Source organism: Pipra filicauda, unplaced genomic scaffold (assembly GCF_003945595.2).
Source record: "Pipra filicauda isolate LSUMZ 115617 unplaced genomic scaffold, ASM394559v2 scaffold47_size6085603_pilon, whole genome shotgun sequence".
NCBI classification, from domain to species: domain Eukaryota; kingdom Metazoa; phylum Chordata; class Aves; order Passeriformes; family Pipridae; genus Pipra; species Pipra filicauda.
This window is the reverse complement of record NW_024104620.1, coordinates 635,439-662,165: the sequence shown is the minus strand read 5'-3', so window position 1 is coordinate 662,165 and position 26,727 is coordinate 635,439. Positions and strand designations below refer to the sequence as shown.

Here is a 26,727-nt window from a genome sequence, read left to right as displayed (position 1 = left end):
CTTTTCCTGGGCTCTTTGAGGTTTGAGAAATTACTCTTTTTGTCCTTCCAGAGACAGAACTTTACTGATGAGAGCTTTCAGAGGGCTCAGGTTTGGGTTTCTTTCTTAGTTCCTTCTCCTGTTTTATGGTTACTTCTGGGTTCTCTCCAGGGTTTGGCAGTAAAAATCTGTAAGTGCACCTTTGCTTGGTGCTCAATACCTTTACAAGACTGTTCTGTGACAATCTGGTTCTGACTCGTCCAGCTTTGTGTGGTCCCTTAAATTAAGGGATTCTCTACATTTAGAAGAAATCTTCACACACGGTGATGGGTTTTGTGTGTAACCTCAGGCACTTGCATTTGTTCTGTTCAGGGTGGGGATCAGCAGCAGGGTTTTGGAGCTCTGTGCACCTGAGGTGAACCAGCACCTAGACCTTGCTCTCTGCATGTGTGTTCACTTACCAGTGTACTGCCTGTGGCTCTTTGAGTTTGCATTTTAAAGGAAAATGTAGTTTTATTTTGGAGGTAATACATCTCAAAATGAGAGGACTATTAAATCCTAGTAGAGACCAAACTATGGTTCCCTTCTGTTTATGCAAGATACTCCTGTGTCCAAATGTGTCCTGTGTCCATTGCTGACCCTACAACTGCAGAAGGGTTGTGAATAGTAGGAAGCAGTGCATCCCAATGAGATCCTGGTGCTTTCTGCTAGGAAAAAATAGTAGATTTCCTTGATGAATGGACAGAGATTCAAGTAAAAGCCACAGGATTCGCTCTGAAGAAGGGAAACCTTTGAAAATGAAATGGGAACGAATCTGAAAGAATTTGCCATTGACTGTGGTGCTTTTTGCAGGGTTGGGCTTTGCTGCTGAGAGTAAGTGCAACTGAGACATCTAAAATGCTTTTTTTCCATGCTTTTCTGAAACTTTTGCCCATGTGGGCTGAGCTTATAACAGGATATGAATGTGTGTATCATAGCTCTGATTTATATTCTTGGATGGAGCTATTATTAAGGTGTCATATGAACAGATGGGACATGAATGCTGAAGCTCAGATTGGGTAACTACCAGTTGAGAGGAAATGACTAATTGAACTTCAGAGAACAAGAAGTCTGTCTTCCTGCAGTCAAAATATGCGAAACAAAAATACATATTTGTCCCTTCAGTGTAGCTGAAGGTCTGTTTCTTCTGCTTTGACAGCACGGAACCTTTCTGTCCATGCTGGCAGCTTGTCTGACTGCAATAATATAGGTTGTACTGAGGGTTGGTTTAAATAGAGGCTGCATATTTCTAAGATTATGTAAAATATTGCTTTTTAACAGCTTAATGCAATTATTAGACACCTTGTGAGTTCTGTGAGATGTGGGCTCTGATGATGGGTGAGTTCTTTACATTTCAAATCTAATTGTTGTGGTTATAAACTGGGAACACTTGATGATTTCCCTCGTGGTAATATAAGCTATTTGTCATTGCCCTAGAATCGAATGGAAAAAATCTGGACTTAGCTTTTGTAACTACATTAAGCATCTTTGGGATTCTTATTTTTGAGCTGTGAAAGCTACACAAGATGAATGCTCTAAAATGCGTTATGTCATAAAATAAATCGAATATCCTCCATTTCCATTTCCACTTACATTAGTTTTATTAACTTCTAGCTGTATCATAAACTCAACCTGGTGTGCCATGTCAAAATTTTATCAAGTGTGAGTGTCAATAATGTTAATTAATTGGCATAAATTAGCAGTTTAAAAACCGTAGCACTTCAGGAATTCGAGTGTGAAGAGTGTGGATCAAAGCAGTGATTCATGTTGCTAAGTGTATCATAACAGAGGGCTTGACACCTTCAGATACTTTAACTGGAGCTTTAAAAAGGTTTGCTGCTGCTACATAAGTTTCACTTCAGACATATTAAGTGGAAGTTAATAACCATGAAGACAGAAGATACTCTGTAGCACCAAAGGTTTTATGGGTGCAGTCTGAAAATGAGGGCAGAAAGAAAACCAGAGCAATTTCTTAGTCGTCAGCAGATACTCAAGTCATCAAAGCTTAAGTGGCTACAGATCACCCTAATGAAAAAATCTAGTTTTATGGAAAAAAAAATCTGTGCCTGTGGTTGACCTAATTCTAAAGCTTTTTGTTTTATTTGCTATTCAGCTTCTAATTGTCAGAGTGATTTGTAAATCGCTCTGAATTTCTTCATTGTAGCCTGTTATCCTGAAATTGAAAAAGGAGGGTCCAAATAATTCCCCCATGCCAAAGAACAGTGCAATAGGATCTTATGTATTCTCACTTCGATTTGTGTGTCTGAACTGGCATAATTAACATTACATTATTTATGCAATTCTACTGAAATTTAAGTTGATGTGCTGAGAAATCCTGTATTTGTCAGCACAAGTTGGCAAGGAACATTTGTGTTCCTGTCCTCTTTTCCACATTTCCTTACAACAGATGCTACTTGGTTATTGCTATATTTGTGCTTTTGCCCTGATATCCTTATATTAAATAATTTTTATTGAAGAAGTTCTGTGGTTTATTCTTGAGGTGCCTCTGCTCTGTGTCTAACTGTTGTAGTCTCACTCATTTTCTGCATTTGTGTAAGAAGTACAACTGCAACAGTGGGTTATTGTGAATTCCAATTGACTTCAGGCCTCAAACTGTTTTTAAAAAACATGATTAATGTACTGAAAGCACATTAATGTTGTTGGCCTCAAAGAATCTGCAGAAAGAAAGACTTGTTTTGTAAACTTCAGCTTAAGCAATTAACAATGAGTATTTAGTGGAAAAAAAATCAGTCGGAGCAAAACCTGCCATTTTAAAATTAGAATTGTGTTAGATGTCTGCAAGTAAATGTCTTTACCCAGCTGCAAATCATAGGCATTAACGCCCCAGACTCAGGAGTTGCCACTAAAAATAGTTCTCTTCCTGCTTTTTTTCCCTTTGGAAATCTGCAGACTTGGGGGCTTTTTCTTGTTGTGTTTTCTTCCTTTGTTTTCATTGCTCCATCCCCAACAGCTGGGGGGGAGCGGGTTGCAAAGCAGTTGCAGATACATAGTTTGTTATTTATAAAGAATTGAGTTGTAGAAGAATTAATTTTTAATTCATTTTTTTACCTCAGTTGAAAGAAACTGGGGAAATGGGTAGACACTGGAATTTACACTGGCAGACAGAGGGTACACATAGAATCACAGAATGGTTTGGATTGGGAGGGACCTCAAAGATCATCAAGTTCCAGGATGATGAAGAAGCTTTCATGGGCTAGAAACATTGAAGGTCCCTAGAGCCTCTTTGAGTTAAAAATGTACATAATAAACTAAATAACTTAAAGCACCTTTTGAGAAATTCATATCAAAGATGACATTTAATGTTTAAAAAATGTAAATTTACAGAATTTACCAGTTTAGGCTGGAGACTTGGAATTGTCATTGTCTTTGTGTGGAGTAGTTACCAAGTGACTCCAAAATGGGCAAAAAATCAAATTCATTTTCTAATACTTTAGCTGGTACAATTGGTGGGGGAGAGGGAGTGTCTGCTTCTATTTTCAAACAAATGTGACAGCTCTGGAAAGCAGATTTTTAAAATCAGTCTGACATATAAATAATCCTTAATCATGAAGCAGCAAAAGCACTGTTGTTTCTGAAAGACAAAACAACCCTGAAGATGCACTTCCTGCCTTGAAAATGTCTCCTAAGATTACAATTAATGTATCATTAGACCTAAGCAGCAATTGCAAGTTCTCCAGTAATGCTCACAAATTGAATGTACATTTCTAGAACAATTGGCATCCTTTCAAATTCAGACCAAATTCACTTTTTTTAGTTGACACCTGGAGGAGTGAAGTCACCTTTTTTCCTTTCATTGGTTCTGCAAATCCACAAGTTAAATTTATAGTAATCCATTTGTAAGTATTGTTTTATTTGTTATATTTAGTATTAATTTCTGCTCTTCCCCCCTCTCTTTTCATTTCTTTTTCAGGTGTATGATTGCTGATGAGGTAAGTGATGTTCCTGTTCCTCTAACACCATTTTGTGTTAATGTTCTTCATGCAGAGGTGACTTTTTGTGTTTGAGAGATGTGGGCAGAAAGGCTGGTAATGAAAGCAGCCTAATTCCTGTGATAGTCAGCAGATATTCTGGAAACACCTAACTGAGGAAAAAATTGAATCCTGACATGAGTTTAAAAGAATGTTTAAAAGAATGAGAAAACTTAGAAAGTTCCTTTTAGCTACATTTAGGTGGGTTAAATCTCTTGAATTCTTAAATCTTAAAAACTTTAATTCAGGTGATTTCTTTTAAGCACTTTATAATTGCATTCTTGATGGACTAGTGGACATTCTTGGTCCAAAGAGATTTTTAACAGATATGGTTTCCAAAGATGAATTTTCTTAAACTCACTGATCAAGTGGTTGATAGTGAAATTCATTGCTTCCATACAGTTGAAAATTCACATTGTATTCCGTAGTAGGGAAATCTGAGTCCAGCATTTCTTACCACAGATAAAACATTTCTGTAATAATGCTCTTGCTGTGTCGTCAGTGTAAAACCTTTCTGAAAGAGTGGTAATATTTGGGGATTGATATAGTCTCCCTATTCTAATTTGGGTTTTCTTGGCACACCAGGAGGGAGAGAGAGATGGATTACTGGGATTTAAGCGTCTCCTCATACTAGAAAAATCTCATTACAACTGGAGATAAACTGGCATAGAATGTGAAATTTCTGCAAACCGTGAAGAATACAAAAGTATTCAGGGGAAGAGAAAAGGGAAGCTTGGGAAAAATCAAAATACCAGCAGTATATTTGTTTATTAAAAAAAAAATTTCTTATTTCCCTCCTTGAATGAGAAAATGAGCTCTGTGTAATTATGTGAGCAATAAAAAGTCCTGCAAGATGTATTTATTGCAAAATAAATAATGTATATTTTGTAATGACAATAGGTCTGGCACTGGAGGAAGTATTGAGCAGTGGGATATCCTGAGCTTCTTGACTGTCTCTAAAATAAGAGAATGTTGGGGAAAGAAAATATCAGTATTGTGAGTTTGTATACAAAGAGAAGCTATGTATGAAAACTGGAGATCTTAGAATTACTGTACATATACCTGCATTGTGTAACTATGTAAAGGTTAAAGTAATATAATGAGTGTGTTTGAGAGGTATTCTAAAAATACATTTCCATTCTTCCCTGCAGTGAGGACAGATGTTTTTCCCTCAAAATTTCAGCTTTTTTTGTGTCATCCATTTCCATGATGGAGAAAGATAAGTTTAAATCAAAAAACAAGGCCATAATCTATGGTCATGGGTGCACTGATGCCAAGAGCCCTGCTTTTACTCCTTGCTCCTTTCAGCTCAGTTGTCTGGATCATCACCAGGGTCTGGGCAGTCTGAGTTAGGGACACAACTGTGGCAACAACTACAAATAAATGTTATTTTGTTGGGTTTTTTTCTTTCACTAGGATTTGTTTTCAGCTGGCCTGAGAACTCCTGGTGACACAAGGGGAGCTTTCAGGAAAATTTTAATGAAAACTTGGCAATTTTGAACAAAAACTTAATATCATAGCAGCTCTGATTATTTTTATTTCTAGTAATAGTAGAAAGATTCGTTATGTTTTCTTCTATACCTGGGAAATCCCTCCACTATATCATTACATCAATCCACTTAAATTCAATACTGGAGATGAGAGTTGGTTTTTTGTATCTCTGCTGTGAGCAGTTGGACAGGAGCAAATGAACTCCAATATCCACTGGACTCCGTGGAAAACCTGCACAGAGTATTTTAAGGCCAGTCTCTGCTTTGGTGTTTAACAGGAGTCTGTAACTATCTCTTGCCATGTGAACAAACCCCTAAATTCTGGATATTATATTCATCTGTTGCTGTCTGTGGTCATAACTCATGGACAGTGTTCCTACCGTGACAGTATGAACCAAGTACTTTCTTGTTATGTACATATATTGAATCATTACCCTTCACCTTGTCCGTAAACGGGAATTCTGACTATGTGGACTTCCCACTCTGTGTTCCAGACCAAAGAGAACCCATTAGCTCTGGGGAATGAGAGCAGTCGTTCCTTTTTGTTGACCTACTGGTTCAAAACCAGAGTTGTTCACACAGACCCTTGTTTGTTCTCCAGTTGCCTCTGCAACTAAGAACAAAGTTGTTTTTATGTTACAAAGGCATCCTATATTCTTCTTTCCTTTGCATAATCTTTAAAAAAATGGGTTTTGCACCTTAACAGGTTAAAGAGTTTGATCTTTTTTGGTCTATACTATTAAGAACCTGAACTGAAAATCTTCTGAAAAGAATGGAAATACTTCTTTTGGCTTTAATGAGCAAACCAGATATAACAAATGTATTAATCCATTTTAACAGAAACATCTTGTTTCATGAAGGATGATCTGTGGTAGCAAGTGATAATTAAACAGATAATTAATTAAACTATGTGATGAACTCTTTGACTTGGTTTCCTTTAGCTGGCTCTGTCTTTGCAAATTCTTTTTAGCTCTTCTGAGTGGAAGATGCTTTCTGAGCTGAGACTTCTTTGTCTAATCTTGTTCTTTTCTTTTCCCAGATGGGGCTGGGTAAAACCATTCAAGCAATTGCCATTTCATATTACTACAAAAATGAATGGCCTCTCCTGATTGTGGTGCCTTCCTCTCTGAGATACCCTTGGGTTGATGAGATGGAGAAGTGGATTCCAGAGCTCTCTCCAGATGACATTACCATCATCCAGAACAAAACTGATGTCGGGTGAGTAAAATTGGTTATTCTTCTGTGGAAAGCCTTGTTCTCTACCCCCTGCTCAAGGAGGGCCACCCTCTGGGATGTCAGATAAACCCCCTGGAATATCAGATATACCCTTTGGGATATCAGCCACTCCTCCCAGTTTTGTGTAATTTTTTTATACTAGTTACTCATTGTCTTTGAAGTTGAGAGATCTGTTTTTTTGCAAAGTAGCAAGTGCTTGTCTGCTGAAAATTAGATGCCTTCAGTGTGTCTCAGATTGAACATACACAGTTATTTCTCAACTCTGATGAATTCATTAGCTTCTGTAAAACATTTTTTGAAAACTTCTGGTTACATTACAAAACGAGGAGGTAATTACTGTTAAAATTCTGTTTAGTGCACTGAGAAAATCTGTAAGTTAGAATAAGTAATCCCTACATAACTGAAAAGGTCATCGTGACCTAGGCTTTCTATCTTTAGACTTAACAGCATGAATTCATCAGAGAGACTACGTGTGGTGTGTTGGTAGAATAAGTCCCCTGTAACCCTGAATTACAAGGGTTTTTTAGTCTGCTTTACTGTAAATGGCTTGGGTGGTTTCATGGTAATGTTTGGGTGTTGTTCTAAAACTTCAGTATGAGGGAGACTGATCTTCTTGTGGTCTGGGGAGCATCAGAAAGTGACTTGACCACCAGGATGTGCCACTTGGAACCTTCCTTGTGGGAACCACAGAAATCCAACTGAAAAGAGGTTGGAGCTTAATTGCTGCTGATAGTCAAGATTTATCATTGGAATATGAGAACTAAAATGAGCCTTTTTTTTAAGCTATTTAACTGAAAGGCACTTAATGGTTACAGTACTGAATGTAGAAAGGGGAAATGTGGAGTAAGAAAAATGATGGCAAAATTAAATGGCAAACAAAATCCTGTTTGTTTTATATTTTAAGAGTTTTTTCAATGAGAACACCTTAACCATTGTCACTTTTATTCAACAAGGAAAGATGAAAACTTGGGTTTCTACTTTTTTGAACTTAATTCCCCTGAAACTTCCTAGCCACAAGTGAGGTTGTGTTGAACTAATTAATATTTTAACATTAGAAAGTGTTTTATGCATTTGCAAGAAAATGCAAAAATACAACTGCCAAACTTGGTTTAGCATTTTGTTCCATTCTGCTTCCATATGTTCAGCTTTGATTTCTCTCAGCTCAATCCTTTACTTTTCTTCAAAACTTCAGCAAGTAAATTTACTGTTCGAGTGTTGTTTGACTTTTTGATTTAAATGGGTTAAAATATACTTAAGCATCAATTAAGGTTCTTGTAATTTCTAGCTAAATTTGAAATTGGATGTTTCTTGAATAAATTGGTTCCACTAAGAATAAATAGATTTATTTGTAAATTTTTATACACACTTCACAAAGGGATAGAGGATATTCTTGTTTTCCTGGTTGCTCCATTTCTCAGTACAGAACAGCCAGAGTCTGTGCTGCAGTGACCACAGTGCTCCAACCATTGCCTCTTCCATAGCCAGCAGCATCAGTGTGCACATGCACATACTCCCTTCCTCTTAAATGCTCAAGGAAACTTCAGCTCGGTTTTTTGATCTCTTGCTACTGAAGAAAAGACAAAAGTCATGCCAGCAGAGCAGTGGTGCCTGACAGATGGGTACACCAGCTCTGACCCTCCTTCTGATGATTTCTGTCAAACAGCTTTCAGTTCCTGTGCTGCTCAAAGGCTCCTGAAGGGCCACAGTGCTCTCTAGTGATTTTAAAATCAGTTTGTGGACCTATACACATCCCTACATTTATTATGATGAGTTCATTTCCAATTAAATACTAATTTTTCATCTTGTGCCTTGTTGGTTCCCTGCTTCCAGGTTTTTTGTTTTCTTCATGTTCTGTTTAAGCAAAAATGCTGGATAGAGAGCTCTGGCAGGAATGTTTTCTCCACATGGCTGAGGTTCAGGTGAGACTGTACTTTTACAGTGTCCAGATACTCAGGGACAGTCTGGACAGTCATCTTAGGATGCTGTACCCAGAGCAGTAGAGGGCTTGCACAGAGACATTGTTGCTTCAGGTGTTCAGGTGCTGATACTGTGTGTAACTTGTTATCCAGAAAGTGGATTTGTCCCATGTGATACTGTGGGCACAGGTTGAAGCAATACAGCCAGATACATGAAAGTTCTTTTAAATGCAGTTTATGGCTTCTGAAAATGATGGTGAAATGTGTGTGTGAAAAGTGTGAGACATTTTAAACACAAAAACCAAAGTCAAACCAAATTGTTCGCCTGACAGCCCACTAGTCAATCAATCCAAAAAGAGACATACATACCTTCCTAAATTAATTTTTTATCATTTCTTTGCCATATTGCTTTTCCTACAATGAAAATTTACCAAGAAAGCTTGTGGATTTTCTCTTTTAGGGGAATATCAACCAGCAAAGTAACGATTCTGGGGTATGGCCTGTTAACTTCTGATGCACAGACTTTGATAGACACTTTATACAGGCAGAACTTCAAGGTGGTTGTGGTTGATGAGTCCCACTACATGAAATCCAGAAACGCCACCCGCAGCAAGATCTTACTGCCAATTGTGCAGAAAGCTCTGAGAGCTGTGCTTCTTACTGGGACTCCTGCTCTGGGAAGACCTGAAGAGGTATTTGATGTCCTGTGTTGTGTTTTGGGGCTTTTATAAGGGTGGTGTCAGTAATAAATGAAGAGTTCTGTAGTTTTCTTGAGTATATACAATTACGTGCATTGTGACATCCAGAAGTGCACTGGCTGCGTTGAGAGGCACAAGTACAAGAAACTAAACCAATATATTTTTGTTTCAGTTGGTTTTACAAACTTATTTCAAGCTTGTGCACAGGTGACTTGAGACAGTGCTTCTTGTAAGAAATTAATCTCACAGGTAACAGATTCTTGGGGGAAATAGAAAATAAAGACCCTGAGTAGAGAACTGTTTGTTTCCTCTGGGTAGGAGAGTCTTTGGTAGACAAGAACTTGTATTGAATCTTCTACTTCATCATCTGATGTAGGAAGTCCTTGGTTTTTCGCTGAATATTCCTGATGTTCATATAAGTGGCAAAAATATATCCTGTGCTTGTCGCAGTCCAGAAAGACAAATTTTCTCTTGAAGGAAGTTCAGTTTATGGAGTTAGGGAGGAGGAGAGAGGAAACCAGAAAACACTTGGGTTTTTTACTGAACCCAAGAAAACTGCCTTTTTTTATCAAGTGTAGAAATAAATTAAATAGAAGAGCTGATTTGTATCCAGAGAACCTATAAGAGTTATATAAATACCACTTTACATTTTAGAGTTTCTTGCTGTGTAAATAGAACTTACGCCAAGACCCTTTAATAGTTTAATTTGTTCGGCGAGCTTATAACTGGAGAAAGATATCCACTGTACGGGAAAGGGCTTGTTATATCATGAATGTTTGCTTAAAATTTGAAAACAAATATTTGTATCTCCGGGTGTGGATAATTATGAAACTTCCTGCACAGGTACCGAAGACATTGAACCAACCCTGGACAGAGAACTGAAGTTAGAATGTGTAATACCTTTATATAGTTCAATGATTGGGCTTTTTGAAGTTAAATTTAAGAATGAGTAGGTTTTTCACATATTTTAAGAAGCAGACTACTCAAGCAGTACCTGCACTGAAGTTTTGCAGAAGCCCATGTACCTGGCAAATGATAAAAGCTGTATTTCCAGGAATAGCATCTTGGCATTCATGTTTTCTTGTTCAATATAAATCTTTCCCAAGCCATCAGTGCTGTGTTATGGTGCTCAGGGTGCTCTGTTCTCTGAGGATTTCCCACAACTGTCCTGTCTGAAGGCACATGTACTCCCATGGAATTGTGCTCGTGGGCCAAGTTGTGTATTTTTGTGCAGCTATAGAATGTAGACTTAACACAAAAATCAGTTAGTAATTATTTCTGAATAGTCTTACATTTGCAGGCAAGTTTTAATTTTTCACCGTTGCTATTTTTTTTAATACAGCTTTTCATGCAGATTGAGGCACTATTTCCAAGAAGATTTGGAACTTGGAGTGAATATGCTAAAAAATACTGCAATGCTCGTGTCAGGTATTACTAGAATTGCTTATTTATTTTCTTATCTCTTTGATTATTATTTCTGTCATTTTTCTTGCCATGTGAAGTGAGATAATCAGTAGATAGTACCTCTACTGCTGTAACACACCATCCTGCTTGGAAACCCAGGGTCAGGTACCATCTCCTCCATCTAAGAAGATTGGAAAAAGGATTACATTTATTAAATTGATAAATTCCACTTTTATTAAATAAAAGTAGAAGCTGTTAAAGTTTGAAATACAGTTTAAGTGCCAGCATTCTTTTAAGTAAAATTATTTACACCTTTACTTTTGTTAGTGTGAAGTGTGTAGGTTTTACTTTCAGACCTGGAGTTTTTGACTCTTGGTCCTATGCTCACATTCATATAATAATTTATATCTCCCTTTGTTGTGGGATCCAGGTTTTTTGTTATCCCCCCATACCTGAGTGGAAAAAAAAGTCCAATACTTGTCTCTTTATTTTACAGCTTTACTGAATAAAAGTAAGTGAATAAAACTCCCCAAAGCACAGTAGTGTTTGTAATTTTGTTTGAGGGATCCAATGTAGCCACTGCAATTCCTGTCCACCCCTCTGCCTCCAATCTGTGTAGTGACATTGCTCATTACACACTTTTCCCCACATGTAACTCATGAATTTTAACCCACTTTTCTCTCTTGCATCTTTCATGAGTTTATATGTTTCATGTGCTTTGAGTTATTAGTTTAGGGAGGATTCATTTCCCTCTGACTTGCCTCCCTCAGCTTTATTTTAATGATGATTTCTCTAGCTATGATCTAAAGCAGAGGGGATAGAAGCAGCTCCAATTTAAAATGCTTGCTTTTACCCATATGACTCCATGTTACAATCTGTAATGTGAGAAGTTACAAGAAGGGAAGAACCTTTAAAAAATTTCTTAGCTAAAAAATTTCCAACTTTGCATGTATTCAAAATAACAGATTTTTGTCAAGTAAATTAGCTGGCAGTTAGGTTTAATTTTTACAGTAATAATGACATAGTTTCATTTTCATAAAACTTGTTTTTCTCCCTCCATCATACACATTTTATCAGTATTTAATTTCAAATACCATGGAAGAGCACTGTCTAATTTTCAGATGGAGAAATGCTATTTTTTCCATGGTGTTTTGACTGAATGCATCTGTAATTTTCACACCACAAGTGTGTGTGGGCACAGCCTGGTGTAGCTACTCAATCAGAGACGATTAACTTATTTTTGGAATACCATAAATGAAATAAAAATGAAGTTCAGGGTTTGGCAGGCTTCAGAGGAATAACTTTTTCTTCATGACTTGGCTGAAACAAAACATCCTGTGGTAATAAACTCCATAGATTTATTTTGTGCCTATATTTTATGTTGTGGGTGGTTTTCACTGAGGTGTCCATAGACACCTGTTTGAAAAGTGAGGTCCAAACTATTCCTGGGAGGATTTGCATCCGTTTCTGTTATATCCCCAGTGAAGATGGAGGGAGGAGACCTTTACAAGGACAGCCATACAAACAGAAAAGAAGGGATATGAGCAGGAGGTGTTGCAGCATTCCCAGTGTGTTGTACCAATACTTCACCAGTCAGAAGTGATTCCCTCAGCCACTTTCCCAAGTGACTGTAGTCAATTAGAACACTGGTGATAAGCTCAGTAAGACTTCAAATTATCTAATCTTTTTTTTTTTAGATTTTTTTAAATAAAAATTACATGCTTGCAACATATTCCCCTGATTCTGGAAAATGCTAGCTGGGCTCTTCTCCAAAGGCACCAAAATCTCTCATTTTCATTATTTCATTACCTCTTGGCAATGTTGACAGTGCAAAGCTGCTGTTCCTGCTGCAACCCTTCCTTAAAAACAGCAAAGAAAGAATAAGGAAAACTGAGTTAATAAAGTCTTTCTCTTTTCAACCTTTAGCTTTTTAACATTAAACCTACTTCCTCTATGTAACCATGCTCGTTAAATAGTATTACATGTAAAGACAGTACCTTAAGCTTTAAATCCTCTGACAGTAACTAAGAAGGAATTCTCAGGGAGAGAAACAGATATTAATGGTGATACTTTTAGTTTTTGTGATGACTTTCCTGCCTATAATGTAATAAAGAATATTCTCATGGTAGGACATTCTTCTTATGAAACAAGAGTTCCAAAATCATACCTGAAACTTCTGCTTCCTGTGGACATGGCAGTGCAGTGGGATTAAGCAGAGGATTGTGTGCAGCTGATGGATGGTAATTCCTGCTGGCAGTGGGGTCTGTTGGGAAGTTGAAGCAGCTCTGACTTCAGCACTGGAAGGAATCAGAGAGAAAACAATCACCTCTCTGGCACAAACAGGAGCTCCAGGGGTTGTTACCCAGCACGCTTTCATATCTAATAGCCTGTCTTAAAATTAATTACATACTGAAGTTTTCCACTGAATATGGAAGATCTGGTGTTGATTTTTTTCACTTCCAGGTTTTTTGGGAAAAGAGCTCAATGGGACTGTAGAGGGGCTTCAAATTTAGAAGAACTACATCAACTTTTAAGTGCAATAATGATCAGAAGACTGAAGAATGATGTTCTAACTCAGCTGCCTCCCAAAGTCAGGCAGCGCATTCCCTTTGACCTCCCTCAGGCCGCAGCAAAGGTACATTTTTGCTACATTTTTGGTACACTTTTGCTACAAACACATTTGTTAGGAAGGAATATCTGTGTATCCATCTGCATTTGTATGTGTGCATGTGTGTTATTATGTGCAGTTGCAAAGACTGAGTGACTATAAAGCATGGTGTGTCTGTTATTCTCTTTAAAATATAACAAAGAACGTTACAAAGCAATTTTTTTTGCATCAGAGATAAAATTTGTCCTCATTTTAGTACAATCCTTTTTTCTGTCTTCTTTTCCCATAGATTTTGAATCCTACAGTTACTTTTAGCCAAATTTGACAGAGTTCTCAAAAGCACTCAGTTCCCAAACATTTCGTACTTGGAATGTACATGTTGAGGTAGAACGTGCTTTGTACTGTGTGTGTAACCACTGGTCTCTTCTGCCTACTAGAATTTGAATGCCACTTTTGCAGAGTGGGAGAAATTAATGAGAAACCTGAATCCAGATGCCACTGAAAGCCACTTCTCTCAGGTCATGAATCTGATCACACGGATGTACAAAGAAACAGCCATTGCCAAGGTGAGCGTGGAAGGCTTCTCTTAATAAAAGAAACACTGTGTTTTGCCCTGCATGTTTATGGAACAGGCAGAACCCCATTCTAATGGAAAAAGGGAAATCTGAAGGCTGCTGCAGTGGGTATTGCATTAACTGATCACTGATAAGTTTTGTTATTAACTGTCATCATTACTTTAATAGTTTTTGTAAAAGATATTGAAAATTGCATTTGACACAATAGAAGTCTATGAATGCTTAAATAGAGCAATGTTTTATGATTATGGTATCATGAAAGTATCAGAATTATTCTTTCAGTTTTGATGTATGGTTTTATGTGGGTGCAGATGCAGAAGTTCTGATTAAACATTACCTTGTCCCTTTGAAATATGTTTGTTTTTTCCAAATATGGATTAAAACATGAGATAAATGTAATTAAAAAGGGGTTTATCTACATCTTAGTCGGAAGACGTGCCATGTAATTATGTGATGTTTCCAGGATAATTTTTTCCTCTCTGAAGGAATGAGTTGGGTTTCTCAAAGGCACCAAGTGATGGCATTTTTTTAAATCTGAATCATTTTATACTTAGCAACATTAGAGTTTGATAAAGTCTTAACGTGGATAACAAAAGGTATGGAAATTTACCTTTTTCTATTACAAGGGATCAAAAGACCTTAAAATAAACTGTCTATTTGAACATAACAATGTTCAAATGAAGTACACTCTCTTACTCCAGGCAGGAGCAGTGAAGGATTACATCAAAATGATGCTTGAGAATGACAAGCTGAAGTTCCTTGTCTTTGCCCACCACCTGAGCATGCTGCAGGCCTGCACAGAGGCTGTCATAGAAAACAAGGTAAAGAGTGAACAACTGTGCTCACAGATTTAACTTCAGATGTACAAATACATGTGAGCTGTGTTTGAACTCAGGAGAACTGCACAGGACTACAGGAGTTTAGGATTTTACATGTATACAGATCAGTGCCACTTGGTTAAAAGGGATCATGTGGTTTAATGTAAACACACTCTGGTACTTTATTATTATTAAATCAATGCCGTAGGCAGTTGTTTTCCAACCTTTTCTACCAAAGTGCCTCTGTCTACTTTTTTTGGGTTTTAACAGCACATTGTCATCTCACCTGAGTGTTTCATTCAAAGCAGGAAAACTGTTGGCAGACAACTGTCACATTTCTCTGATCATGGACTCTCAGCTATTGCTAGCAATGGTGGCTAACTTTGCTGTTTTATATTGTTATTATTTTTTAAATGCTTGGAACTTTAATAAAGCGTATCAGGGCAATTCCAGTTTCTTCTGTGAAATATTCCATGTTAAGATCCCTCGTTTGTTCTGTCTTCTACTTTTGTAACAAGGGAACACTAAGCCTACACTTCTCTAGATGGAGGCTTAATTGTAACTCCAAGGGCAAATGAGTGTAGATGTATCCCAGGAATAGAACAGTTGTGCTCATGTTTTTCTTGGGGGGACAGAGGGGGGTTGGGTCCAAACCAGACCCTGACAGTGTCATTTTGTGTCTGCTCTGATGTTACAGGTTCGCTACATTCGGATAGATGGGAGTGTCCCCTCTGCAGAGAGGATTCACCTTGTCAATCAGTTCCAGAAGGATCCTGAAACCAGGGTTGCTATTTTGAGTATTCAGGCAGCTGGGCAGGTAGGACAAAAAAGAAAATATGGTGAATAATGTACTTGAGGGTTATAGGTGCTGAAGTCATTGGTGACTGAAGTGATTTAATGAAGGCAATTTATCTTCATGCAATTTGTCTTTTGCAGACTCAGGTATTCATTTCTTTGCACTAATCACATTCACTGTTATTGAAATTACTTGGGAAAAATGATGATAAGCAGCAGCATCTCATTCTTGAATAATCAGGAAAAACTCTATTTCACTAAAAATGCCAGATTAATAAGAAATAAGTGTTACTTCTATAATGAAAAACAATATGCAGTCTTTGAAGTATTTTTTTTATCTTACTTATCCCTATCTGAGGCCCAAGGTAGAAATAGTATAACAAGCCCATCTGCTATCGAGTTGGCCCCTCTTCCTTCCATATAAAAATGTCCTGTACAACCTTTAGCTTTCTTTTGCTTCAGTTGTTTGTGTGTGGAACCTTTTTTCTAAGATGCATCTACCTATTTTGCTTAGGGTTTAACCTTCACTGCTGCCACTCACGTGGTGTTTGCTGAACTGTATTGGGATCCAGGCCACATAAAACAAGCAGAGGACAGAGCACACAGGATTGGGCAGAGCAGCTCTGTGAACATCCACTTCCTCATTGCCAAGGGAACCATGGACACCCTCATGTGGGCAATGCTGAACCGCAAGGTGGGTGTGGGGTGGAGCCAAGGGATCAGGAACTCCCTGTGGTTCAGGGAGCACTTTGCCAAGGTGAATGGGATGGTTCACATCTACAGGAGATGGTGGTTTTATCTTCCAGCCTTTTGTTGCTCTGGTTGTTCAGTTTGCAATTTTACAGTGTTCTGCTCACTCATAACAGCTGGAATTTGTTATGGTTTTTCTTTTAACTGAGTGTTGTGCCAAGATTACACTGATCTTATCTTCTGTTGCCATTTTCCACTGGTATTACCCAGTGGTTGTTAGGAACCTTGGAACTATAGAATGATTTGGGTTGGAAGGGACCTTAAAGCTCCTCCTGTTCCACCCCCTGCCATGGGCAGGGACACCTTTCTTTAGACCGTGTTGCTCAGAGCTCCATCCAGCCTGGCCTTGGACACTTCCAGGGATGGGGCAGCCACAGCTTCTCTGAGTAACCTGTGCCAGAGCCTCTCCACCCTCACAGGGAAGAATTTCTTCCTAATATCCCATCTAACCCTGCCCTCTGTCAGTTTAAAGCTAGGATAGTTCCAGTCTGCTTTTTTTTCCTTACTGAGAAGATCTTGGACAGTTCACAGGACTAAGAAAAATAATTTGACTGTTTTGCTTCTGTGACCTTTTGTGACCTTTGGTACCGCTCATTAGTGTCTTGTCTTGGTAACTGAGGTGTGTCAGTGCTCTGTGTTCTGGGAGCTCTTGTGTTCTGACACTGCCCCAAGTGTCACTGTGGAAGGAACTGCCTTTTAAGCACCAGGTCTCAGAATCGTTTGGGTCTGTGATTACACAAGGTTTATTCTGATGCAAATGTCAGCTCATGGTTGTGGGTCCTGCCTTTGGCTGCCCCTGTATTGCAGTGGTTCTGCTGGTTTGTTCTCCACTGGTACCCATTTGTTTGCCAGTATATACCTCTTCTTCAGAAAAATAACCACTACTTAAAGAATCCAGGTACTGCAAACTGTACTTGACATTCAGTTGGGGTATGAAATTCTGTGTTCTACTTCTTGGAGGTACCTCTGAAAAAATCTGTCAATCTGGTGCATTATGACTCTCTTTAAACACGGCACAGATGGGTCTCAGTAATTCAACAGCAATTTACCTTGCAAGTTCTATCACTGAACTGCTGCTTTCAATTAATTCTGCCTTTGTTTGTCTCCACATGCCAAGCAGAACAATAATAAGACTGTTAGAGATGTACACAGCCATATATTCTCTTTGAAGTTAATAAACACTGACATTTTGTGTACAACATACTACTCATAGTATGCCAAATACAGGACTTGGCATTACTCTTGCACAAATGGATGCTGAAAGAAGAATAGGTTTAATCACTTACTTTTAATTACAGCAGTTTATTCCATTGCAAATGCTGAATTAGGTTTGCAAGGGAAGCAAATTGAGTGTTTATAGGTCAATAATTTTTCCCCAACACATGAATTCCTTGGAAACTTTCTGCAGTTGTCTTTCTGCAGGCCAAAGTCACAGGCAGCACCTTGAATGGCAGGAAAGAGAAGATGCAGGCTGAAGAAGGGGATAAGGAGAAATGGGATTTTTTGAGTTTTGCTGAGACTTGGACTCCAAATGAAAGTCTAGAAGATCCCAAAAATGAACTTTTATTTACACATGTAAGACTTGGAAATTACGTTCTTCTGTTTTATTTCATTTTTAAAATTTCTAACTCTTGTTTGCTTGAGCTTTCTGTGCACTTCAGACTTACTAAGGGAGAAACACTAAATAAGTAGGAAAAAGTAATGTAAATTCCATTTAAGAACTTTTGTGAAGTTGGGAAAAGTGCTCTGCTGGGAATAAATGTCAGCTCCAGGCTTCTGAGGGGTCCTTGTGTTATGTTTAGATGACAGACCCACCAAGTAATTTCTGTTTAAATTGCATCTTTATTACCCGTTCTGAATTTAATTGACTGTTATTTAAAACAGTGTTTAAAAGCCTTTCCTTGTAATGGGCACCTTCCAAAAAGGCATATATATATATATACATATATATATATATATACACAGTATATATAATATACCAGTCCTGTGGTAATGCTATTTCAGAATTTTCCTGAGAATTATGAAAATACTTTTCACAGAACAGGAGAGAAACGTTGAATTGCTTTTTCTGCTCACAGTTTGATCTTTTGTTTCTGTCCTCAAAGCAAAAACAGCTATTTGTATTAGAGGGTAATATTAATGGACAAAATGAATAATTTTAACACCATCTGGTGCAGTCACAAGTGGGGTTAAGAGGTCTTTTCCAAACCTACATGATTCTATAATTCTCTATTTCTTTCCTAGTTTGAGAAGGAAAAGCAGCACGACATTCGTTCCTTCTTTTCCCCAAAATCCTCCACGGAGAAGAAACGCAAAAGATTTTCTGGCAGTGAATTGTTACAGAATGATACAGAATCTTCTGAAGTCACAAAAGAAGAGGATGAAAACCTGGATTCCACACCAGTAGATGCTGGGGATCCAGTTTGCCCTGAAAGCACCTGTGAACATGAAGCCAAAAGAGCCAGAAGCACGAGTGGATCTACCCCAGGCAGCTGCAGGGATAAAAAGAAAACATCTCTGACTGGAGAAAAGCCCTCCTTGTTTTCAGAAAAAAACAGTGAACTCCCTCCTTGTGGCTTAAACACTTCCAGCAAAAGCACAGCTGTGAACCAGGTTTGGCACTGCAGGGTTTGCACTTACACCAACCACGACCTGCTGCCCTACTGTGAGATGTGCGGGTGCCCTCAGAGCAGCAGTGGTGAGTGATGGGGGCACAGAAAACCAGGCATTTCTCATTCCAGATGTGATTCATCTGGGAAAATACAGACCTTTTGAGCATGTGGCTGTTTAGAAGTCCAGGCAAAATATGAAAAACTGTGCCTTTACATGAACAGATACCTGCCCAGTGATCCTTCCTAATCTTGCTTTTCCCGGGGATCTTTTCTATGAGTCCAATTTGAAACAAGTGGAAAATTCACATAAATGTTAACAGGATATAAATTCCATGAGGAAGAGTATAAGCTCAGTTTTCTTTGCAGAAAATGGAGCTCTCCTTTTCCTCGAGGTTTTTGATTATTCTGAATACAATTAAGAGGCAAACTTTTTCTTTACCTTTCAAAACTAAGCAACGTGGTATCAGTGTTTTATTAACTTTATTACTGTATGTTTGTCATGAGAGACATTATCTGCAAAATATGGCTTTTCATTCTCCAACAGGTGACAGTAGATTACTTGTACTAAATTTTTTTTGAAGCTATCTGGAAAATTGATGGAACATTTTTATAAGTCCATGCCCATATTTGTCATTTCAGTTGTAAATGACGGAGTAAGGTTCTTTTTACTTATTTATTTGTTATGTTTAAATCTTTGTACTTGTTCAAGTAAGGACAGCTTCTGAATTTCCCAGGTATAAATCAATGCCTGGGAAAACTGCTTTGTGTGTTTGTGGTATACAATGGCTGTATATAATATAGAATTGCTGTTTGGATTATTTATTATATGTATTTTGACATTAAGTTGGGGGTGTGAGATTGAGAAATGAAAAGCTTTGTTCCATGTGTTTACTTCCTTAATACTAAAGCTATCTTCAGTTTTTGTGGTTGCACCACAGTAATATTAGAGAATAAAATGCCATTTCTTTGTATTTCAGTGACATGATCCTGTCTCCAGAGGGGTGTTGATGAGGTACCTGTACAGGCAACATAAATCCTCACTTTTCTGGTTTCTTCATCTTTAGTTGAGAGAATCCGTGAAGCTCCCACGAGCCAAACTGAGGAAGGTGTGTCAGAGAGCCCCAGGAGAAGTGAGGAGAGAGCAGAGTGCAGTGCTGAGGAGGGGAGAGAAGGTTTGGGGGAAGTGGAGAATGGAGAAAGTGAAAAAAAGTGTGGAGAAGGTAAAGTGGGGCTCCTGTGAAAGACTGGTTGTGTCCTGCTGTGAAACTGAATTAAATGCCTGTGGCATCAAAGACAGCTTTTAAATAAAACTTACACCTCTGAAACACAGACAGAAGGACAGACACTGCCACAGGACTGTCTTGCTGTAGCCTGGGACATTTACTGAATTTTGATGGTGGATGAACCCAGCCTTTCCATACACATCCTGGAGCAACACAGCTCTGGCTGCTTAAGAACTGTGCCAAACTATCAACTCTGAACCTGTGTAGTTTTATTGGAACTGAGGGCATTTCCTTGTGCTCTGGACAGCACAGGCAGAACAGATAATAGGTAATCCAGGAGAAACAGAAAAACAAAACGCACAAATACCTTAATTCCTTGCTGCTTGAGCTGTGCACCTTCTGTTGTTCTGGAATTAGGTACATGTGTAATATTAGTTTTAGTGTCTGAGTAAAATGAATGACATGAAGAAAAAACTTTTTAATGTCAACATTTTTTCTCTTTACAGGGGATGAAGATAAATCAGACACATTCCAAATATATGATGGCCTTATGTTTTGTGCAAGTAGGAATACTGACAGAATCCACCTGTATACAAAGGTAAACCTGCAATATGCATGTTTATTGTCATTTTAAAATTACAAAGTGAAATGCTGTCCACTAAAATGTGCCTGTATACTTTCATTTGTTACAATTGATGTAAAAAGATCAATATTTTTGCATTAGCTGAAATGTACAAAAATGAGGTAGTTTATCATTCCAGTTCTTTTTCTGAATGGAATTAAGTAATTATTATTATTAATTAAGTAATAATTTCCTAGATACATAACTTCTAACACTTGTCTTACAAAATTGGGCTAATACATTAGATCATTGTTAGAAATACCACTGATAGTTGTTTAAGTTTCCTGTTTTATTATTAGTGTCTTATCACAAAATAATTTTAATAGAATACCATTCAAGAGTTAAAATAAAAATTACAGTGAACCCTGACAGACCAAGTAAATAAAATACTGTCACCACGTTTTCAGAAAGCTCAGCATTGGTGCTGTAAGTCAGTAACTCCCTGAATAAAGCACATTCTCATTAATCTGCAGTGGTGAGGGGAACACAGAAACCAGCAGTCGGGAATTTTCCAGGTCATTATTCAAGGGAGACTCAGGACTTTCCAATTCCTTCTATTTTGTGATAGTAAAGTTCACTGGGAAGATTTCTTCAAATTACAGAGTGAGTCAGTGTTTTCAGGTGCAACTGCAAAGCAGCCCAGATAACTGAGGGCAAGGCTCTGAGAAAACACATTTTTATTAGGCTGATACAACTTATTGCTTTAAAAATTAAGTGGAGAACTTTTTCAGACATTAAAAAGAAAAAAAGTTAAATATAATAAACAATGCCTGAACATCCTGATTTTAAATTGTAATGAAGTGACATTTTCAGTCTACAATCATTCATTTCCCTTAAAAATTCAGTCAAGAGGATTGTAATTTCAGTTTCTTAGTGTAAGGCAATTTGTGTGTCTGAACTGTTTGCAAAGAAAAAAGTCAGATATATTAAAAATTAAATTTTTCAGCCCTTTTACTTTTAGGTATGTTGATGTGCATCATATTTCTTGCATTTGTGCTGTTATCATTCCTCTGTGCCTTATTGTTTGTTTTGACCTTGAGGCACTAAATTTAGTAGGAAAGGAGGATAATTCACTTGAAACAGATTATTTTTCTCCTAGATTGTGCTACATTGCATCTGTAAACAAAACTGTTTGCTTGTCTAGGATGGGGAGCCCCTGAATCATAACTTCATTCCATTGGACATTCAGCTGGATAACTGGGAAGATTTACCAGAGACTTTCCAGCATAAAAAAAATCGTGCACTGGTAAGAACAGGTTCCACTGGTACAGCAATATCATATTTAATACAGAGGAATTTGACTGACTTCTTAAGAAATAAATGCAGAACACTTCCAGGCCTTGGGATCAAGTTTCATCCCAGTAAGCAGATCTTAGGGATGCTGATGTGAATATTAATTATGCAGTCTGGTACTCTGTCAAATTATCCTGCCTCCTGTTCACATGTCATATTGGGAATCAACCAGGGAATCTAATTTCTCCTTTACAGGATTAGTAACCAACATTCAAAACTCGACAAAACAGCTTTATAAAGGTTCTGAATGGAGTACACTAGGAACAAGAATGTTCTAGATTGTCCCAGGGATGCAGTTCTGAGCAGGCTCCACTCTCACCTTCCTTTGGTCTATAACAATTCCCAAAGCAGTGTCAGGCCCAGCTCCACTGACACATTCAGGTAAATCCGGACTAAAGATCCCATTGATAATAGGGTTTGAGGAGAACAGTAACACTGCAAACCCCAGTACTCAAGGAAGGAAATCCAGATTGAAACTGGATGTGAAATATTATCTGCTTCACTTAGTTTCCTGTTTGGAAAATCAGATTCTGTTGTGTAGGAACAAATAGGTTCTCCAACAAGGTTGGAACTTAAATTTGTCAAAGGGACACGTGGCTGATTAAACCAGCTGTTCTGTGAGGCAGCAAATGAGTGGGATACACAAATGTTGCCAAGGGATTTCAAAGCCATTTGTTAGACTGAAAACATGGGGTAAGAATTCCAGGGGCAGTGGGTGGCACTTATGGATCTTCCTGTCCCTCAGCCTTCTGCTCTAGATTAGAAGATCCATATGAGTAAATGTTCCTAAAAAGAATCAAGGAAATACTTTCTTGTTTCTGTTTCCATGGTGTCCTGCTGTTCCATTGACTTCTTTGTTGCTGCTCCAGCTCTGAGGAACTGAGAGTCTTCTGTGCACTTCTACATTTGCCATGGAAAAATACTCCAAGGAGAAAAAGAAAATCATTGTCATCTTGAAATATGGAAAGTTTGTTTCTGGGTGTAGCTGGAGTCACAACTAAGTCCATACTGCCCAATGTATTTATTCTTCCCATGGTTGTGTTCACAAACAGCCTGACCCTGACTGTGGTAGGCAGCTGCACCTCAGTGGGGAACAGAGTGGAAAAATGGAAAGGGAAAAAACCTACCAAACCACTTGTTCACTTGTCATATTGTTACTCCCATTTATTTTGTATTGTAGAAATGAGAATGGGATTAATTCATTTTTCCTCTACATGCACTCTAAAGTAAACAGCCACGTTAGAAATTCTAAATTCCTATGTAGGGCAGTTTTCCACTCAGTCCCTCACTGTTCTGTGATTATTGAGGAAATCCATTAATCAGTCATTCCAGTCCTGCCAGTTTACAGTTTCCGAGGTTTGGGGGCTTTTTGTGGTTTCCCAGCCTGTAAGAAAACTATTTAATTCGGTACCAGAAATGAAGTTCCTCTGAGCCCCTTTATTTTATTATACTTTCAAATTCTAAATGCAGAACAAGGAAAGGGGACCAATATCATGCTCCAGTCTCTATTTCCATTCTGAAATACTTTGTTAAGCAGTTCATCAGTTTTTCCTCAGGATCATGGTCGTGTCAATTTGAGATTTCTGTGACAGATGAAGGGCAGGTTAAATTGCTCAAACTGCTCAAACTGTTGCCCTTTGACTGTTTCAGCAGGTGAGGGAGTGGGTTGCAGTTTGTATGAAGAATGACTTGCAGGGACCTTCTCTGACTATGCCAGCTGTTTTCAGCCAGTGTTGAGCACATTAATCCCAGCACTCTTCAGTGGAATTATGTCTGTGTAATGCCTGTCATGCTGCTGACAATCATGTTCTCTGCCAGATCCTGAGGTTTGTGAAAGAATGGACTCAGCTGACAGCAATGAAGCAGAAGATTGTCAGAAAAAGTGGTCAGATATTTTACAGTCCTATTCATGCTGCAGAGGAGTTGTCTAAAAAGCAGTCTGTTGGCAGCAGCACAAAAAGGTATGTGGGGTTTAGTTTTAATTCCGCTAACTAATTGCTGCAGGAAGTTCATTAAATTCTCCAAGTGTTTCTTAACCTCTTGATTGTCTCCTTCCATAAAATGTAGGAAAAATCTGTGAAGGGTGTTAGAAAACCTACCAGGACCTACAGCAGCCTTCTGAGGTGGGTGTAGGGCCTGGCACATGTGTAGTACAGAGAGGGACTCAGGAGGAGTTGTCTGCATAGTGGTTTCTGGAATAATGATCAGAGTGAAGTGATTTAAAAGGTTTTACTTAAGAGCAGTTGTGTTTTGTGTGGTTTCACTTGGAAATGAAGGAGTGAGTTCAAACACAGCTAACAGAGCAAAGAGTCCTCCAGAGCTTATAAAGATTCCGTGATTATCCAGAGTGTCACTGAGACTTCACCTAACTGGAACAAAGTGCCTGTCATTTTTAAAGGACAATATCAAATTGCTGTCATTTTTAATTGTTACAGACAAAACAAGATAGCTGTTTCCTGGTTAGAATTCGGGTTTAGGAAAAGGTATTTCATTTAATTCAGAAGTACAGTGAAGTACGTTCTCCCAAACTTTATTCATTTTTCCTCCAGAAAATAAGGAATGTTTCAAGAGAATATGCTGTACCAATCTTGCAGCAGCCAAGAGTGAACACTCTTTGAGGGAGATGGCTCCCTTTGTGACAGTGTTTGTCATTCCCAGGTATGTGACCAGGGAGGATGTGGCAGCAGCCTCGCTCTCCAAAGCCGCCAGCACCGGGGGCAGCGTCCGCCTCATCTCCAGGGAAAGTGGGGTTTGTCCCAAGAAAGAAAATGCTCCTCTTGAACAATCCACAAAGTAAGTTTATTAATGCAATAAGGTGATTAAGCTCTTTTTCCACAGTAAAATTATTTGCTGAGTGTCTGCCTTGCTGAAGTGCAGTAGTTACATGAGAAACTTGCTGTAGTGCTAATAAGCTGTGCTTTGTTTTTATAACTATTTAGATAATATCTGATGTCTGCAGACATAGCTGCTAATTAACTGAGGCTGATTAAAACAGAACAATGATTCAGCTAAAGAAAAAAAAAAGTTAGCTCAGCCTCCTTGTGAGGTCAACAGCAAATTGGGCACACCAAATTTTCTTCTATTTGGCCTCAAAATTTAGAAAAAGAGAAAAGAATATAAAAATTCTAGACAGAAATTACCCTTTTAAAAAATTTTATTTAACAAGCAGTGTATATCCTGCCTTGTTTGGAGCAGGAAATCAATAGGCAGCCATGGAGATTGAAAAGAGAAACCAGGATGTTTCCTTTGACTTTTTTTACTTCTATTAAAGATGGGGCTGAAACATTTTACCTTTATATGTGTATGTGCCTGGTAAAACCCACCCTTTCTTTATGAATACAGCATAATATCAGCTAATAATTCAGTGTACATGTGTAAATGTAGTGAGATATGCAGAAGAAAAATCTGCCTTGTCATATTGTCAAATTTTGTCTAAGTGGAGATGTAAACCAAGTGGAGGGTTTGCGGTGTGCAGGTGTCAGTCTGAGTAAGGTATTATTTCAGCTGAAATTGCTATTTCAGAGCACAGAAGATATGTGATGGAGAGTCACAGTGCATAAAACCCCACTGAACCGTGGGGCTGAATCCCTCCTTTATCAACAGCTGGGCTTTGTTCTCTGCCAACAGGTTGCTTTCAGACACCGGAGGAGGTCCCTCAGCCCTTCATGCCGAGCAGGGTGAAGGCTCCCCCCTGCCCAAAGGGTATTTGCAGGCCCTGGACAGCCAGGGGACCCCGCTGTGCCTGAGCTGTCAGCAGCCCACGGCACAGCTCCCGCCCGGCAGCCACGCCTGGGACACGCGGTTCTGCTCCCACGCCTGCCAGGAGGATTTCTCCATCCGCTCCAGCCAGAGCTACCTCAGGACCAAAGTGTTTGAAGTAGAACACGGGGTTTGCCAGTTCTGTCACCAAAACGCGCAGGAGCTTTATCTCAGCGTCAGAGACGCCCCCAGGAGTCGGCGCAAGGAACTGCTGGAGAGCTCCTGGATGTCCCACCTCCCACTGGGGCAGGTAATTGGGTGCAGTTACAGCTGATCTGGCTACAGACAGTTCAGAGAAACCCAAAGATGTTCTTACAGATTTAAGATAGAAAGTTAACCCAGCATCAACAACAGAACAAGAAAAAACAAGTCCTTAAAAACAATCAAACTAAATGCCTTTGACTTCTTGATTTTTCTATCCCACTGTCTTTTAACAGATTTTTCATCTCTAAAAGGCACAGGCATCAAAGCTCTGACTCTGTAGGGGTGAATGTAAATACCAGGGCTGGTTGTACAGTTCAGGCTGGGTGAAAACATGCCAACTGCTTACACTTCTTTGCTTGTCCGGTGGGAGTAGCTAAAAATTGCTAAGGCTGGCTTTGTTTATCCTGATGAGAACTATAAATAGCTACTCCCCTGAATGTCCTTGTTCTGATGGTAGTGTGCACATGTAGCTCAGGAGGAGTGTCTCACACATCCCGTGCCCTGTCCTGTGTTTGCTGCAGCTGAACGAGATGATCCGGAGCCCCACGGAGGGGCAGTTCTGGCAGGTGGATCACATCCAGCCCGTGTACAGCGGAGGAGGACAGTGCTCCCTGGACAACCTGCAGACTCTGTGCACAGCCTGCCACAGGGAGGTCAGTGTGCTGGGACCAGGAATCCTGGCCCTCGCCCCTGGAACAGCAGCAGGAGCCTGAAGTT

General features: G+C 38.8%; 1 protein-coding gene across 4 annotated transcripts in view; it reads left to right on the top strand.

The window, feature by feature from the left end:
* Window positions 1-26,727, top strand: part of ZRANB3 (zinc finger RANBP2-type containing 3) — a 43,048-nt gene that overhangs the window by 15,467 nt on the left and 854 nt on the right. For 3 of the 4 annotated variants that reach the window (XM_027748963.2, XM_039386332.1, XM_027748965.2), the window contains 18 exons: window positions 3,950-3,968; window positions 6,537-6,715; window positions 9,110-9,341; window positions 10,690-10,775; window positions 13,215-13,386; window positions 13,797-13,925; window positions 14,636-14,755; window positions 15,450-15,569; window positions 16,062-16,241; window positions 17,720-17,872; window positions 18,542-18,995; window positions 19,974-20,129; window positions 20,639-20,730; window positions 21,899-22,000; window positions 23,866-24,008; window positions 24,706-24,840; window positions 25,675-26,056; window positions 26,532-26,663. In XM_027748963.2, coding sequence (XP_027604764.2) covers window positions 3,950-3,968; window positions 6,537-6,715; window positions 9,110-9,341; window positions 10,690-10,775; window positions 13,215-13,386; window positions 13,797-13,925; window positions 14,636-14,755; window positions 15,450-15,569; window positions 16,062-16,241; window positions 17,720-17,872; window positions 18,542-18,995; window positions 19,974-20,129; window positions 20,639-20,730; window positions 21,899-22,000; window positions 23,866-24,008; window positions 24,706-24,840; window positions 25,675-26,056; window positions 26,532-26,663 — 2,986 coding nt within the window. Of the gene's footprint in view, window positions 1-3,949; window positions 3,969-6,536; window positions 6,716-8,592; window positions 8,653-9,109; window positions 9,342-10,689; window positions 10,776-13,214; window positions 13,387-13,796; window positions 13,926-14,635; window positions 14,756-15,449; window positions 15,570-16,061; window positions 16,242-17,719; window positions 17,873-18,541; window positions 18,996-19,973; window positions 20,130-20,638; window positions 20,731-21,898; window positions 22,001-23,865; window positions 24,009-24,705; window positions 24,841-25,674; window positions 26,057-26,531; window positions 26,664-26,727 lie in introns of those variants that run through there. The other variant, XM_039386333.1, reaches the window with a different exon arrangement.